Source organism: Thunnus maccoyii, chromosome 4 (genome assembly GCF_910596095.1).
Source record: "Thunnus maccoyii chromosome 4, fThuMac1.1, whole genome shotgun sequence".
NCBI classification, from domain to species: domain Eukaryota; kingdom Metazoa; phylum Chordata; class Actinopteri; order Scombriformes; family Scombridae; genus Thunnus; species Thunnus maccoyii.
Genome location: NC_056536.1, coordinates 15,225,756 through 15,243,350, shown reverse-complemented (window position 1 = coordinate 15,243,350; position 17,595 = coordinate 15,225,756). Strand labels below are relative to the sequence as shown.

At 40.6% G+C, this 17,595-nt stretch overlaps 2 protein-coding genes across 4 annotated transcripts; one reads left to right on the top strand and one right to left on the bottom strand.

Moving 5' to 3' along the window:
• Positions 1-1,020: 1,020 nt before the first annotated feature.
• slc2a1a (solute carrier family 2 member 1a) lies at positions 1,021-6,816 on the top strand. Its single transcript, XM_042408377.1, has 12 exons — positions 1,021-1,059; positions 1,131-1,298; positions 1,406-1,566; positions 1,683-1,807; positions 1,893-2,045; positions 2,163-2,288; positions 2,411-2,598; positions 2,787-2,897; positions 3,038-3,139; positions 4,731-4,806; positions 5,009-5,136; positions 6,452-6,816. Exons 1-12 carry the CDS (start codon positions 1,021-1,023, stop codon positions 6,674-6,676), a joined length of 1,602 nt encoding a protein of 533 aa, XP_042264311.1. The 3' UTR covers positions 6,677-6,816.
• Positions 6,817-6,895: 79 nt separating this feature from the next.
• Positions 6,896-14,993, bottom strand: ca6 (carbonic anhydrase VI). Of its 3 annotated transcripts, XM_042410277.1 has the most exons (12): positions 14,711-14,993; positions 14,537-14,636; positions 12,920-13,057; positions 12,165-12,344; positions 11,381-11,529; positions 10,621-10,716; positions 8,757-8,823; positions 8,519-8,676; positions 8,193-8,319; positions 7,979-8,062; positions 7,855-7,884; positions 6,896-7,752 (listed from the first exon to the last, which is right to left on the bottom strand). In XM_042410277.1, the coding sequence occupies exons 1-12, from the start codon at positions 14,798-14,800 to the stop codon at positions 7,118-7,120; spliced, it is 1,854 nt and encodes a 617-aa protein (XP_042266211.1). In that variant the 5' UTR covers positions 14,801-14,993; the 3' UTR covers positions 6,896-7,117. The 3 variants fall into 3 exon arrangements, with proteins under 3 accessions (XP_042266211.1, XP_042266212.1, XP_042266213.1); XM_042410278.1 differs by lacking the exon at positions 14,711-14,993 and having other exon boundaries at positions 12,920-13,214; XM_042410279.1 differs by lacking the exons at positions 14,537-14,636; positions 14,711-14,993 and adding an exon at positions 13,693-14,092.
• Positions 14,994-17,595: the final 2,602 nt, after the last annotated feature.

Here is a 17,595-nt window from a genome sequence, read left to right as displayed (position 1 = left end):
GCATATTTCAGATGTCACTGCATATTTTTTTTGTCGATGGAGATATTTATTTGTAGCAAGCTTATATAAGCACAACCTATACACAGAAAACATCTATAGGGTCTTAACTTTAAAAAAACAAATCAAAACTTGTGTTAAGTTCACTCAATGTAACATAACTTTAAAAACAAACAAAACAAAAACTTTAGTTTTGATGAAATTCTTACAGCTTACCCTGCTTTACTTAATGCTATATCTCATGATATTTTAATCCGAGTTTAGTTCTGAATACTAACTAGGCTATTCATTTTTCCCTTCAGCATTTTCTGTTCTCAGATATACTGTATATATATAGCCTTGTTTTTGCGGTGAAGTATCCCTGAAGCAAATAACATCCAGCTTTAAGAGCAATCAGTGCCGTCGTATTGACAAAGCTTTAGTCAAGATTAGCGGCATTGCAGCACATGACAAATTGAAGACAAAGCAAACATTAAAAAAAGATTTGTATCTGTGGTGTTGAAGCAGACAATGAGCCTGTTCAGTAATCAGCGTGAGATTAATTGTCTTCAATGTGAAAACAGATAAATCCTTGAAATTGTACAAGGATCAACACTGATCTCTCTGCTGACTTTGGCATCATTCTGTCGTCATTCTGTCATAAAACCTTTATGTAATCCAGCCTGCAGGTTGATAAGCAATACACACTCACACCTGGCTTCACTATTTGATGATAAGTTAACTTTACAACATTTATTGACAGCTGTACATCTCATTAATTGAGTCAATTTAGGTGCAGTGCAATAAAAGAACCAGATATCAACAATCAGCCCAGGGCCACATTTAATATCTCTTGTGCATTGCATACAAAACTTCCTGAATCCAAGAGCACAGTCAGCAACATGAAAAAGATAAACAAAGCCGAGCCGTAAACTACCGCTACGTTCTCTGATCTCATGTCCAAAGGGCAAGAAGAATCCACTGGTGCAGTAATAACAAAGTGCACGATTATCATTGCTGAAAGTGACAGGTCCAAACACAGCCATGGCGGAGAATAAGGAAAAGCTTGTGGAGAGGAGAGGGGTGAGTTGTACACCAGGTGTAATTATCACCATAGTCACATTTCAAGTCTTGTTTCATCTGTGTACAAATAGTGTAATCATTATGGATGGTCTTTGAGTTATAAAAGGAGGATTCACACAGTGCGCTGTTGTTCCCGGCAGAGACTAACTGCGGTCCTGGCATTGGCAACACTCATATCTGCATTTGGTTCATCCTTCCAGTATGGATATAATGTGGCTGTGGTCAACTCTCCATCAACGGTAACACAAGCAAACAAACAAAAGCTTTACAGTAACACACAGTGACACTAAGGCTGGTTCATTGATATGATGATGTGTTTCTATCAGTATTGTCCTGCTCTCCTCAGTTCATGCAGCAGTTTTATAATGCCACCTACCTGGAGCGTTACGGAAGACCGATGGAGGAGAACTTCCAGACTCTGCTGTGGTCTCTGTCTGTGTCCATGTATCCTCTGGGAGGCTTCTTCGGCTCTCTGATGGTGGCCCCGCTGGTCAACAAACTAGGGAGGTAATACTGCCTGTTATGCCCCTTCTATGAATGGATATGTCACATTTACCACGCTCAGTAAAAACTGTGTACTTTTTTCGTTTGTTTGCTTTTAAATGTGTCGACACCTACGACAGGAAAGGCACCCTCCTCTTCAACAACATCTTCTCCATCGTCCCAGCTGTCATGATGGGAGTCAGTGAGATTGCCAAATCCTATGAGATTATTATAGTGGCCAGGTTTATAGTGGGAATCTGTGCAGGTCAGATACGTTCAACTATTCAAGTAATCAAGATTGATAAGATGTGATTTAAATGTATCTTAAGTTTTCTGTCCTTTTCCCGCAGGGCTCTCATCCAATGTGGTGCCCATGTATCTGGGCGAACTCTCTCCTAAGAACCTGAGAGGAGCGATTGGCATCGTACCTCAGCTCTTCATCACCATTGGCATCCTCAGTGCTCAAGTGCTGGGTATCAGACACATACTGGGGAACAGCACAGGTTCTGATTGACATACTGGATTCTGGCAAATGTTTGACACACTTTATTGGTTAGATGAGAGAGTTTTTCATTTGATCCATTGATTTTAAGAGGTGTCTCTGTTCCCTGTATGTTCAGGCTGGACCCTCATGCTGGGTTTAACTGGTATCCCTGCCGTGATAGAGCTCCTGCTGCTGCCCTTCTTCCCAGAGAGTCCCAGGTACACACTCATCCAAAAGGGAGATGAGAAGACAGCAAAGAAAGGTAAGAAAACACAAAAATGGCCTTACATTGCCAAGAGACAAAGGGAAAGGCTAGTTACAGTTACAGTAGCAATATAAATTGTATATTATGGTATGTAAGACTTTATGTTCTGCCTCCCTCAGCGCTACAGCGTCTGCGTGGCTGGGACGATGTGGATGGAGAGATATCAGAGATGCATCTGGAGGACCAGTCGGAGAAGGCCGAGGGCCGCCTGTCTGTGCTCTCCCTGCTGTCCCAGCGCTCCCTTCGCTGGCAGCTGATCTCCATCATCATCATGAACATGGGCCAACAGCTGTCGGGGGTCAACGCGGTGAGTCGTGCCCGTCCAGTTGTCCTTGTCTCTGACCCACCAAAAGACTGTTTCACATATAACAGCAGATCAGATTTCGTCATTTAAACAGTAACTTGTCCTGTTCAAGCAGCAGATCCTGTATTCCTTTTACTGCATTCCTCCAACTTGTGTCTAATTCTTAACCATAATGTATTTCTCTCTTCTAGATTTACTACTATGCAGACAGCATTTATGCCAGTGCAGGAGTCAAGGAGAATGACATCCAGTATGTGACTGTGGGAACAGGTGCAGTGAATGTCTTCATGACCATAGCTGCTGTAGGTGCCCTCATTAAAAATATTTAAAAAAAAACCTCTATGGGTGAAACATTTGAGGAGAGGAGCTGAAGTCTGAAGGATATTGTTTGATCACATCTCAAGGAAAGAACAGTTATTAACAGGGATTTTTTTTACTTCAGGTCTTCATCGTGGAGGCGTCAGGACGACGGCTGCTCCTCCTCTGTGGTTTTGGGATCTGCTGTGGAGCCTGTGTGCTGCTCACCGTTGCTCTCACCTTCCAGGTACAGTAAGAAAGCTTCAGTGTAACTCACACTCTCAGCATGTTGTTCTGCTGCCCTCTAGTGGTTCATCATGCAAAAATAGTTTGCTGCTGTATGTCAAAGTTTCTCAATGTTGAGGTCATGAGATTTTTTTGTGAGGACTGAATCACAGGGGATTTGAGAGACAGATTTATCACCTGTTTCTTTATTTTTAATAATAGAATATTGTTCAATACAGTAAATAGGTTGGAAATTAAACTATGGCTATGAGGTCAAAGTGCTGACTTTTATCTCTAATGTATTTGAGGATAATTACATCCACATCTGGTGAACAGTGTTGGAGTAATCATATTTAATCAGCAGTCCAGTTATATTTTCTCTGGTGATGCTCTTCAACGCCTAGACTGCAGCCATCTTGCTGCTTTCTGCTGATTTTTGCCTTCAGTCTGGTTTTCAAACCAACCTGTTCAGCTGACTGATTCAGCCAGTTAACAACTTTTTACTATTAGACCATAAATATCCTTGACTGCTTTCTCTGTTTTGGATAATTGTCCAGCTACAAGACCCACATGAGTCCTAAAGTGTTCACCCAATATGGACATGAATCATCTCAAGCACCATTAAAGGTTCGGCCCACCCAAACTACAAAAACATTCTCTCATTTGCCCCCAGTGTTTTCAAGCCATGCTGATAGTTTTAGTTTGATTTGGCCAGGGCCTGAGATGTCAAATCACTTTTTATAACTGGTATTCTTCTATGATCTGATTACTTTTTACATGTTTTGGGTGTGTAAAAGCTCAGTAACACATAGTATGGACTGAAAAGCACAACTCAGAGGCAGAAAAATCGAACCAAAGTTTGTTGTATTGAGGCAGAAGTCTGCACCAGGCAGGAAGGCACAACAGGCCAAAAAGGCAGAAAAGAGGGGGAAAAAAAGGTGGAGATCAGGTGATGGTGAAAGGCGGGAACATACTGAGGACTGCTACTGGGCAAGGAGGGAATGGCACGCTGTGAAATGTCACTGAGATCAGCAACTGGCAGGAAAAAAAATGCTGGAAAAAATGTTTTAAATTTGCCATGAAAGAACCAACCCTTTAAAGCTGCACTTTAACATTGTGGTCACTGTTTCATTCACTTTCAGTAGACTGGACAACAAAACCAAAAACATCACAAAAAGCATCACTGTGCTGCAATTTCCTACTAAAACTAAAACGTTTACTGTACATTTGGAGTTCCTATCATGGTCTGGAAGATAAGATGATGACTTGACATTTCTGTTTGTCAAGTTCATGAGAACTTTGAGACTTAGAAACAGAGTCATCCACTATGAGAAACACTGACTATTAGACAGGACCACAAAGCGAGTGCAGCACTCCTGCAACCCTGTAATCTCACCTGGATTTTCAGACAGACATCACTTTCAACAGCACAGTGGCTTTCAGTGGTTGCAAATTTAAGGAGCAAAGGCACAATTTAAAGACAAGAATAGAGAATAGACACATAAATAATCCACAAGGCCACAAGGCAGCCATTACGGAGTGGTAGTTACATGTTTATTCTTGTTTCAAAACATCAGCTAATCATAACAGCAGCTGCTGGTTTGTGTCGACAGGAGAGCGTGACGTGGATGCCCTACGTCAGCATCACCTGTGTCATCATCTACGTCATCGGACATGCAATAGGACCAAGTGAGTCTGACAGCCACTGATTACAACAGGGTGCTCCATTAACTGAAGTGTTGTTTGGATGTGGCCAGACATGTAATGGTATATGTTGTAAACTGCACTTAGTTGTTTGAGACATGAGCAGCTTCATTGTGACCATGAAGAATGATGATACGTCTCACATGTTTTGGTTGCGGTTGAGGTTGACCACATGTGTGCTCTGCAGGTCCCATTCCGTACGTGGTGACCACTGAGATGTTCAGGCAGTCAGCCAGACCCGCTGCCTTCATGGTCGCAGGCTCCGTGCACTGGCTGTCCAACTTCACTGTTGGCCTGGTCTTCCCTTTTCTAGAGGTCAGTTGCAAGATTTCCAAGTAATCCTAAAATGGGGAAGCGAAAGTTTATTAGTTTTGTAATTGATTACAGATTTTTTTTTTTAGATTAAACAGGAAGGCAAATCACTCCACATCCTGACTTTAATCATTTTATTTCAATATGTGCTGTGTGTCTTTCTTTGCAAAATGCAGCATCTTTGTCATCTTTGCCAGGCGTCAAACTCACAATATGATACAACTTCTTCATACCAGAGTGCTACAGCTGGAACAACCAATAAAAAATCAAATCACAATCACCTGAGACAACTAAACCATCAATAACTGATAAAAAATTTTTTTAAAAAACATGTTAAAAACAATGTATCTTAAGACTCATAGAACACAATAGAAAATGGAAATGGAAAATACTAATTAGGCAATGCAAACTGGCCAGCAACCAGTCCAAGTTTCATATCTGAACTGGAAATAATCTTCATAACCAAACTTCACTGTTTTGGGTCCGTCTCTCATCTCCAGGTTGTTTCCAGCTGAAGCAGGTGGCTGTTTTCAGCCCACTGTACACTACCTGTTCAGTACCAAACACTAGACAGACCACTTAGCAACTATTATAGCCAGATGTTTTCCTCTGGAGTTGGTGGAGACCAAAACAGAGCTACAATAAGAATGAATATTGGACTTACATACACCAGAAACTCCAAATTAATGCTAATGTTTGTCTGTGTGTGCCAGATGTATATATAAGCAATTGTTTTCTGACTCCTCATATCAATTTATGTCAGATTGTGTTTACAGCTCATCACGCTGCCCCCAAGTGGTTAAAAAACATCATTTAATGCAGGTTGCACGCTGTGACAACACTTAACATACAATAATATTTTTTGATTCCACATTTTCAGTGTTATTATGTTTGTAAACACGTCATAAAGATTGGGATTTACTCTCCAGTTTTCTGATGTGAGAATCTTATATTCTTTCATTTTAACTTTTTCTCTTATAGCAGAAGCGGTGTTAGTCCCTGTTAGTTAGGAGCCCTGTTTTGTCATTTTGTCTATTCCAATGGACAAAGTGACATCATCTTATTGATAAACATAAACATGATGCACTTCTCATGTTTACTTCCTCTCTCGTGCATTTTTTATCTTTGAACCAAAAAGCAAACAAGGGAGGAATGTGTTTGTGTAACAGAAACCAAAAAAGAGCATCCGACTCAAAGGACATTTCAACTCACCTTTGCTGCTGTTTATGTCCCCAGTCTGTTTTTGTGTAACTATATTCACAACATGTCATCTTGAGGACATGTTGATCGCATTTCTTTCCTCTTCATCTCCCCCCAGAGAGGCCTGGGCTCCTACAGTTTTATCATTTTTTCCTTCATCTGCCTGGCAACGCTGTTGTACATCTGGCTGGTGGTCCCCGAGACCAAGAGCAAGACGTTCCTGGAGATCAGCCAGATGTTCGCCAAGAGGAACAAAGTGGAAATCAAGCTGGGTGATGGGGATCAGCCACTGAAAGAGAGCAAAGAAAGCCTGGAGGATGCAGTGAGGGTCACGGCCTTCTGAAGACAAGTGAGAGCATTCAGAGAGGAAGTCTTCACTCCGGGGGTAGTTTTAATGGACTGGAATTTATTTGAATTTGCCTCTATCTTTTATTTTACAATGAATCTTTGTGCAATCACTTTTTTATAGTTTGTTTGTGCCTGCAAGAAAAAAAATCTTATATCTTACTGTGAACATACAGCTTTATAGAGGTGTGAATGAGTCATCAAACAAACCAACAAGTCACTTGTAAGCCTTTATTGATGATGCAAAGATATGAATACAATATATGGCTTAAGCTTTGAGATATAGTTTGCCTTTGATATTGATTTACAGGTGCCTGATAGACATTTTTATCCTTCATTACATAGCAATACACTTTTCACATCCCCACAATCAGGCATTGATATTTTTGGTTTATTGTAGCATATTAAAGCTCATACAAACAGAAGCAGCTGTGCCTTTTCAGGAGCATCTGTACTGACTGTCCAGCTGCACCCCTCCATACAGGCTGAGTTTGGTGGATCCCCAGCTGAGCACATTTCCCACTGTGGTGCCGTTCCTCTCACATGACATCTGGTCTCGGATATCTGCCGTGCTCAGGACGTAGTCCCACAAGTTGACATCAGTCATCTTACCCACGAAGGCGTCTGCGTTGGAGATGCCCAGTAATCCGTCCTGGTCTTTGCCCAGGATGAACACACCACTGGGGCTGATTGTGTAGCCGCTTTTCAGGTACCGCTGCTCGCCCACCATGCCGTTGATCCACAGCTCCGCGCCGCCGGTGTGGGACGACCAGGTGATGCAGTAGTTGGCCCAGTCCATGGACCTGAAGTTGTGCGGCAAGTTGACGAACTCGTTGCCAATCCAGAGCCCCACTTCTCTGCCCTCTCTGTCCTCACCGATGGTGATCATCAGCTCGTTGTCATTGCCACTGCTGGAGTAGGAGACGACGGTGTGGACCCCCTCTGCCTGAGGCAGGACATGCATGCAGACGGTGAAGGAGTCGAGGTCCATAGGGTGGCTGAGGCGGGCTAAGGCATAGCTACCAGAATTCTTCTCCTGGAAGTCGAGCACCAGAGGAAACAAACCACGAGGCTCTGAGGATGACAGAAAAGCAGAACAATAAATATCCATCTACTTTTATCATCATCCACAGTCACAAATCACAGATTCAATCAGATTGGAAATAAAGCACTCACCATATCTGGGCCTTGCGTTGAGAAGTCCACCTTAAGAGAGTGAGACATAGACAAACATAGCAGAGTAAATATGAGCACATTCTCGCCATCCACAGCAGTTTTTTATGACTAAGAGCTCACTCACCTGAATGCATGTTCTTTCCAAGAGAAGTTATCAGACCCTCGATCTTCAAGAGTTTGGATTCAATTTCATCTTGCCGACAAAACGCTGGAAAAACAAAAGGTGAAAGAAAACAACATGAATTAAGACTCAGGCCTTTTTTCTGTCCCTACGTCAATTCAAGAAATAAATGATGTTGCTATGTTGTGTAATCATAAAGTCACAGAAAGCCACACACTTCCTTTCCCAAGGCGCGGCAGGAAAGAAGATTCTACCACACGGTCATTGAGAGGCTGGGCGATGCGGTAGTCATTCCACAGTGTCTTGTTGTAAATGTCCATCAGAGTACTCTCCAGTTTCCTGATCTGAACACGACAGAGACGAGGAGAAAGTAATGACACATCGCCACATAAATTCAAAATTAGCCTGTTTCCCATCTGATTGTCCGTATATTAATAAAAAAGTTTAAGGTTTCCCCTTTTAATTGTTGTAATTTGACAAACAAATGCTTTTTTATTTCAAATGTTCTTCATTTTGGAGTAAAGGCCTTCCTGTCTGCTGTACCTGGTTATGTGAGAGAGTGATGGGCGTGTCAAACACAGTCCAGAGGATGCTCTCGTAGCAGGGTGGGGTGGTGAGGGAGCCCTGGTACCTGAAGAAATGGTTGAGGTTCTCGGGGAGCATGGAGCGCACGTCGAGGTTCGATACGTGCATGGACTGACCTGTCGGGGTCAAAATCACAAGAGACTCAAACAATCAATTCAAGGACAGTTATTTCCACCGTTGTCCAGCTGTAACTCACCCGCATACTTGATTTTGTCCAGGTTGGAGATGAAATCACTGTAGTAGGTGTTCTCAAAATGCCCGTCCTGAAAATACACCAAAACTGTGTCAAACCTGATCGAGTAAATAACTTTATTTATGTAGCACCTTTTGAGAGCAGAGACGTCACAAAGTGCTTCACAGAGGAAATAAAGCATAGACATACATACAGACATGAAACACAATAAAGAACAGAAATAAACAGAAAATAAGAAAATGACACAAAGGCAAGTCTGAATAAATGGGTCTTGAGCTGCTTTTTAAAGGCGTCCACAGAGTCCACAGATCTTAAATCCAAAGGGATAAAGTTCCAAAGTTTAGGAGCCACAACCTCAAAAGCACCATCTTCTTTAGTTTTGAGCCTAAATCGAGGAACAACCAGCAAATTCTGATCAGAGGACTTATAGAAACCTGCTGGTGACATACAGTAGGGCTGCAGCAGATCTCTATTGTAGACAGGTGTCTGACCATGAACTTTGAACTTTTTTACTTGGATTCTGAATTTTATGGGGGGCCAGTCTCACGAGACCTTTCAGAGGATCTGGTCAAGAGTTTAGTTGCAGCATTTGGGACCACTTGTAAATGATCCGGGAATGTTTTGCTGAAAAGAGAGTTACAATATTCAAGAGGTTTAAATGTTTAGCCAAAACAGAGAAGCTCAGCTTTTAACTTTAAATAATTAATTCTGTTTTTTACAACTTGGGTTTTAAGTTTGTTTTATCAGTTACCATAACACACTCATGATCTGGGAACATGTTGACATGTTGACCAAACAGGTTATAAATGGGCCAAAAGTTTAGCCAGATTGTCTAAACCACTTTGTTTGGAAGTGAAACCAAAAGTGAGCATGCACGAGAAAACGTAATAATTCCTCATTTCAAAAGAAATGACAGTTGACATGTTTATTTTCTCTTCCAAATAAATTGGGCTAACCTGGAGGTTTATTTAAAACCTGTACGATCCTGTATCTGACTGCTCGTGTTTCGTGCCCCGTCTGACTCCCGGATCTCAGAGCTTAGCTTAATGAATACTATGTTTTTTTTTCACCTTTATTTATTCAGGGGGAAGTTTCACTGGGAGCAATGCTCTCTTTTTCAGGAACGCCCTGATCACATCCACACAGTTACACATTCACACCTGGAAGCTGCCCAGTACAACCACAGTCTGCTCCACTGGAGCAGCTGGGGTTAAGGGCTTTGCTCAAGAGCACCTCAGTGGTGGTAATGAGGGAGGGGCCAGATTTACCCTGATGGTCTGGGGGATTGAACCGACCACCGTCGGGTCATAAGCTTGCTTCTCTAACCTTTAAGGCCACCACTGCCCTCAAATGTTAATTTTACCACCAGGACTGATAACCAAAACCATGAAATGTTGTAATAACCAAAATTATCCTTCAAACTACGTCAAGGAATTCTTTGTTTCTTAATGGGTTTGTCTGAATCACCACTGACTCTCAGCCTGAGCCACTCTGAGTTGTTATCACGGCGGATGCCAGCCGTGGCGTTGCTGCAGCGATGACCTATCACAGCTTAGAGCCGCTGACTGTCTGAGGTCCAGAGCATTCCTCTGGAAACAAGCACTCATTCAACATGTCAGCAGGCAGTTCAACACTCAATAGAGACTTTTACTCCCCAGGATGACCGAAACAAAGTATCATGCACTTCAAAGGGCATTTGGCCGTTCTGCAGTTTTTCACATCAAAGATTTTTGTTTTACATTGTAAACTTCCTACAGCAGAACTGAGGGTCATATATCTGAAATAGTGCTGCCGTCCTGTTATGAATAACTTGGACAAAGCACAGCATAGAGGACAGGGAACAAAAGTGTTAGTGTGGCTTACTTACATCATAGAAAAAGGCAAGTACTGCCAGCCCGTCTGGCTTATCTCTGGCTTCAGTGAAGCTCTCGTACTTGTCAGAATTGTAGTGGACAACATGGAGCTGAAAGACAGTAGAAATACAGAACAGGTTATGCCAAAATTTACCTAAAGACCTGCTTTTCAAATGGAAAAAGTCTTTATTAAGAGGCAGATCATTTAGCATCAAAACAAATGTAGATTGAATTTAAATGTTCACATCTTAACTCAAAGAACAAGAAAATTAAGGCCGGTTCAACAGTAGCGAAGACATTTATGAGCAGGAAAACATACAGAAGAAAACAAACACTTCTGGCATATTCATTTGCATTTATGTGTCTTCAGTCACAGAGGGGGATGCGGAGTGGTTTTCAAATTAGAAACGTAGTTCTGGTATCCCTATTAACATAGCAACCCAAGCAATACATATTTTCATGATCTGTTATGATAATTTGTTGTGCTACATCGTGAGAGGGAACTGAATTAGTGTGATCACTTCAATAATTGCAGAGTTTTCTTGCAAGTCATGTTCACTGTAGCATCTGATAGCTGCACAGATCTGTATATTGAAACTGTGTGAATGTGGTTTTCAATGTAAAGAGGATGTTTGCATTTCATATTAAAGGCGTGTCATCACAACAGTGATGCGTCTGCGTGTGTAACCTAGTTGTTTTCTATCCTTTCTTTCGTTCTCAAAGCAAACTTTTGTTTCAAATTGATCAAATTCAGTCTTTTCTTTTTAAGTCAACCTCTGCCATGTAGCGGATGCCATCAATGGTGTGTTCTGCTCCGCTGGTCTCCAGGTCCCAGCCGCCCCAGTGTAGGTGCATCTGGACAGCTGTGTATTTTCCTGGGAGTCCCTTGCTGATGATCATAGTAGGAGGCAGGTCGATTTGTACTGATGAAAACATAAAAACATAAAAAGATTCATATATTTTATGTTAAAAAATAACACACACAGAGGTTATTTTGCTGCTTTAGCCCATTTCCCACAAATTTCAAACACTATGCAGAACTAGTGTAGTGTTTCAGATTTTTTTAAATACATTTTCCTATCTTCCAAACAGCTGTTAGCTTCCATTTATTTCCATATAACATTAACATCAAATATCAGAGTCTGGAAACTTGTTTTAATTTGTGTATTACCACAGTAAACATAAAGTCTGCATTAATTTTGGTCAGATTTGTATCATCTGTTGTGAAGTGATGTAGTTCAGACTTTTCAAAGCAGATCATTATCATGCAGCAGTAATGAACTTTAAAGAAAAACTGAGCTGACCAGATGTTCACTGTGATGAATTACACAACTCAAGAAAGTTCAAGGAATCTGCTAACTGAATTTTCCACCAAACAGAAATCAATATAAACTAATGGCTGCATGAAAAGCAGAAGCAGAACTTTCAAAGATTCTTCACTTGGAATCAGCAGTAACAAAGTCTGGCAAAACTTTGTCATAGTCCTTTGATTCAATGGTAACTTTACGCTGTTGTTGAGTAATTTATAAATTTTCATCATCTTGCTGGCTTTTCTCACCGGAGTGCCCGTTGTTGGACATGAGGAAATTCCCTTTCTGAGCATCATATCCGTTGAGCTCCAGCTGCAGTATGTCGGGATTGTGTCTCACACTGCGCCGCTGGATGTCGATTGGAGACTGCTTCTTACCGCCACATGAAGGGTACTTGGTTGGCCAGTGCATCTGGTCCAAAGCTCCCTCTGTATTAAGAGAATCAAGGAACAAAGCGATCATCATACGGTAAATTCAACCAGTGAGTCAGATCTCAACCTCTTAAAGCCAATTAAAATGCCACTGAACTGAGATGTTTAGTGGAGGATTAGGTCACAGGTACGCACAGGACTCACCCAGCTGTAGCTATATTGTCGCTGCTGTTCATTATTTCCCCCAAAGTGCTCACGTTTTAGTTATTTACTACATATATACACATCTTATTTACTGCACTGTATACATCCAATATTTTGTGTCATCCGAAGTGTTTGGTCAAGGCAGCGCAGGTCACGCAGAAAAAAACCCAGCAGCCAATTGACTCGACTGAATTATAATTATAATAGCCTGATAATATTTTAAACAACTCGGAAAAAGAGCAGTTTTATTTAATGCTTATTTGTCTTATACCAAAACAAATACGCATTGGATAAGTTGCCGCGCAAGTTTTACGCACCAAACACCTTTCGCTTCAATTCAATCTGGTCATTTTTGGCACAACAATTTTCATCACTAGAAAAAAGGCTTTTTTAAACATTACATGAACTTCTGAAATCAGAAGGCCTACCTGTGTATGTCCAGTGTATTCCGTCATGAGGGATCCCAGCACTGACAACACAAACCAGAACAGCGGAGACAAACACTGAGAGAAACTCCATCGTTGCGTCTCTGTTGCTTCGCTGCAGGACACTGAGGATTTCTGTCCCTGGAGTTGAAGTGAGAGTGAAAGGGAGGCGCTGAAACTTCTGCTGACAACGCCCACAGCTCTTCTTAGAAACCCCAGAGTGACAGGACAGCAGCTCATACCGACTTTCCCACTGTCTGAAGTGTGTTTTTAAATCAGGCTTGTGTTGAAATTGAATCTCAGGAAGAAAAAAAAAAAGATTATTGTGTGCAGGTTATTGTATTCTTATTTCCAAATTAAGACTACAGGTAAACATGTCAGGTAATAACCCAAAAGAAATCATTCGTTTCCTCTTCGAGGATAAAAGTTAGAGTCTAATTTTTGACACTAGACGACTAAAACTTCTAGGTTTCGTAGTAGGTTTATCTTTAAGTTGCCCTTCATCACAGTTACTCTTCTTTATCTCACATCTTCTAATTCTTCCGCTTTACTTGTGGTAACCTGTACTCAAGCACTTCCTCACAGCCTTAAAAGGAATTGCTGACTAACTTGTCATTTGGGAATTTCAAGTAAATCAGTGTTCACAGAAAACCGGTGCAAGCACAATCATGCCACTGTCACTTTATTGGTAAAGCTGTCAGTCATTCTGAAAAAAAGGAAGATGGAATAAAAACATGAGAGTCAGTGGTGATAAATAATAGGACGACGTGTATCACCTGTTGGTGCTCACTAGTCGCAACATGTCCAACATTTCAACTTGAAATGCTGGAGCTGTCAACCTCTGGGGTGTGTGAGTGTGAGTGTGCCTGAGAGGAACAAATGTCCTCACAAGGACGTAACAATGAAAGAAAGTGACGACATTTTGTTGGTCATCAGGAGGTTATTTTAGGGTCAGGACAAAATCTTGGTTCATATTTTAAAGGGATAATTCGACATTTTGGGCAATATGCTCATTTGTTTTCTTGCAGAGAGCTAGATGAGAAGATTGACACCACTCTCATGTGTGTAACGTGGCCTAAATATGAAGCAGCTAGCAGCCAGTTAGCTTAGCTTAGCATGAAGACTGAAAAAGAGCTTACTAATTAGCACATTATATGTATTTTCTTTTATCTTTAGCTGCCTACACTGGAGTGTAAAAATGACACAGTTACAGTTTTACTATTGGTTATGTTCTTGGTGTGACTTCCTGGACTTGTGAAACTCCAGGAAGTTTCTACACCCAGCCAAGAAATAGTCTGGCACATAGCCCCCCTGAAAACTACAACTTTTTTTGTTTTACTTACACAGATTACTTAGCTAAGCTAATCAGCTGCTGGCTCCAGCTTCATATTTAACGTACAGACATGAGAGTGGTATCAATCTTTTTTATCTAACTCTCAGCAATAAGGTGAAGATTAAGTATGAAGGAGGAGTAAATGTGGAATTAGAGAATACATTAAGTTAAAGAGAGTCCTCAAAAATATAGTATTACAAACCTCTGTGTGAGTTTTTGTGTGTCTCTGTGTGCAAAGAACTGATTCAATTACAAAGTGATCAAAGGACTTGATTTAAGACACTTACCTTGATTTAAGACTTTCATTGTTCCACTAACATCCTTCCTCTCTGGACTGAAGTTTACGGCCTTTCTATGGCCTGCATTTGATTGATGCCAGTTGTTTTCCTGTTTGGCGATCAACACTTACAAGCTGATAAAAACACTTTTAAACAAGCACAGGTGGAGAAAACAGTATTTACCTTAATGGGTGAAGTGACAGGCAAGTGTTTTCTACAGTTGAGATCATTAAGAGGCCACAGATTTGATGCCTCTTGGCGCTCATCTTGCATACACCAGCACTTAGAAATGTCTTCTTCCTCAGTAAATCACTAGGTTTGTCTTTGCCTCGAGGACAATCATAGTTTTTAAGGTCTTGGGGACTTTAATGGTGTAACTGTGCCAGACAAGAGCAAGCCTGGTAATTTAAAGCCTGCATATTGTGAGCATGACATATATGATTCAGCTGCAGACTGTATGTACAGAGTCCTGTGAAGATGAGACAGTTTAACAAATAAACCAAATAAAAGTTGGATTCTGTGATTGTAAGTTATTAAAACCTGATGTTTCATGGGTGCCACCATCATCACAGGGATGCTGGATTTGACCTTTAACTGGCTTCTTCCTTGTTTTAATGAGACAGATGAGGATTTATTTCACTGAGGATCTCTTTTTCCAGTTTCCATAAGTGCACCATTAGGATAAAAACACAAGAATCTGCTTAACTTAGTTTAGATGATGTATGACGGCAGAACAGTTAACAGGCCAACTTAAACCACATAACTGCTGTAACCTTGACTTTTCATCTTTGACTGTCGATTGTGGTAATAAAATCAGGAAGTCTGTTTTTCTGTGTAGAAAATAACAGAAAACATCAAATCAAGAGAAGCAAAAAACACATGTTACAATATTAAAAAAACAAGAAAAGTGTTCAAACTTACATGCATGCACATATAAATGTTTGCATACACACAACACATGTAGATACTCATAGTGTAGATATTCATGTAGACATCAGACATTTCTTTCAATTGCAACACATCATTATCTTTCACTATCAACTGTGAATTCGGTTTTGTTATTTTTTAGTTACCAGCTGCCATGACACTTTATCTCATGACACTCTTTTGTGTGAGCTGTTTGTGTTTACTATGTGTATATAGTATAAATATATTAAGTATAAAGGATTAATGTTACCTCTGTCTACTGCTTCACTTTGTATATGTTTTTTACTTTACTATTCAACCTCTTGCCAACTTTTTTGTATTTCTCTTTTATTTCAAAATTTGATTAATAAATCTTATCCAAATGTGATCAAACTGTTATGTAAAGAACTGAACCAGGTTCTTTAACTCACATTAAAGTGATAATAGGAATAAACATCAATGAACTGACAGAGCTTAAGTATTTGTTAATCTTTTTAAATTACGTTTGATGTGTCTGTGCATGTCAGTGTCTCTTTCTGTATTCTGCATTCAAAATGTGAGAAAACAAACCACAAACTTATGTGTGTGACAGTCAAACGGCTTTAATCTTACAATTGAAACTGTGAGTAGAATAGTTTGATATATTAGTCAGTGTGAAAAACAATAAACGCTATAAGTCCATCCAATTTCCTCTTCTTTGTGGCAATAATAAGACGTTTCCTGCAGACTGCCACACATCCTTTCAGGCATTAACCTGACTATCGTACAAATCATGCAAACTCATAATTGGAGAAGTTACTTTGAACCATGTAAATGTGTCTGGTTATTCACAATGACCCACGTTATTCTGTATGCATGAAAGCATCCTGGTTGGTGGTCGAGCCGGTTGGATGCAGGAAAGACCGCAGTATAGAAAGAATCGATGGGTTTTAAGTCTTTATTTACCTTTTTTTTTAACCAGGGTCCACTGCGTATGAATACTCTTTTCCCGGAATGCCTTCCTCACACAGCTGCGCACGTTCACACCTGGAAGCTGCCCAGTATAACCACAGTCTGAGTCACTGAGCAGCTCCACTGGTGCAAATTAATCTCACATTTTAGGCAGTGTGGCAGACATTTTTTATAAGGGCATACTGCATGAAAAAGGCTTTCACTGAAGGATTAAGATTGTCAGCTGATGTGTATGGTCTGAATACTGTACATGGAGAGGATTTATATGCTTGACTTGCACTTTCTGAAATCATCGCTGCAGGTGTAGACTGCTGGAGCCAGAGGGCATAGAGGGAGGAGCTCATATTTAGCCAATTCCTCAAAAATCAGCAAACCAGCTTTCACTGTGACGAAGAAGAATCTCTGAGGTCACATTAAAACTGCGTCAGAGAAGGTTGGCTCCTTGGTTATGGGAAAATAGTTTTAATTGTCAGACAACAACAACGTGATACATATCACCTCTCTTGTCACGATTCTTCACGTTCTGGTGCAGCTTTCTAATGGTGACCAACGGATCAGCAGAGTGCCAGTGGAGCTGCCAACAACCGTTTCACAGGTGGATGACAGGAGTTTAGGCCCAGACACACAGGTGGTGGACGCTTCAGCTGCCACCAGGCTGATTCAGAAAAGTGAATGTGTGACTTAAAATCTGATTAGAAGACCTAAACTGAACTAATGGCCACAGTTAAATGAAACAATACCATAATAAGTTGTATCTAATAGCTTTATTCATGATTAATAAAACATTTATTGAGTGCTTGCTGCTGACTTTCCTTCTCAATGATAAAGGTCAATGGGTTTAAAACTTTCCGTAACCAATCCCCAACAAAGTCATTAATAAAGGATCATGTTATAATAAGTCTTCACGTTTACAGTTATGGTCTAAATGTTAGATATTAATAAAGTCTGAGTCAAGTCAGTTTTATTTGTACAGTCCAGTACCACAAATCACAAACCCAGGTGCATCACATTAATTTCAATCAACAACCTGTCCAAAACTGTTAATTAATAAACATTGTATGTTTATTCTTAGCTATTTCCATTATAAATTTTCAATATGAATACATTTAGATCATGTCAGCCATATCTCAGGAGAGGCGTCTTTGGTTACCTAAGATCAAACCAGAAGACCTCAGAGATGAGCACAAGTTAGGAACTTTGGTTGAAGTGTA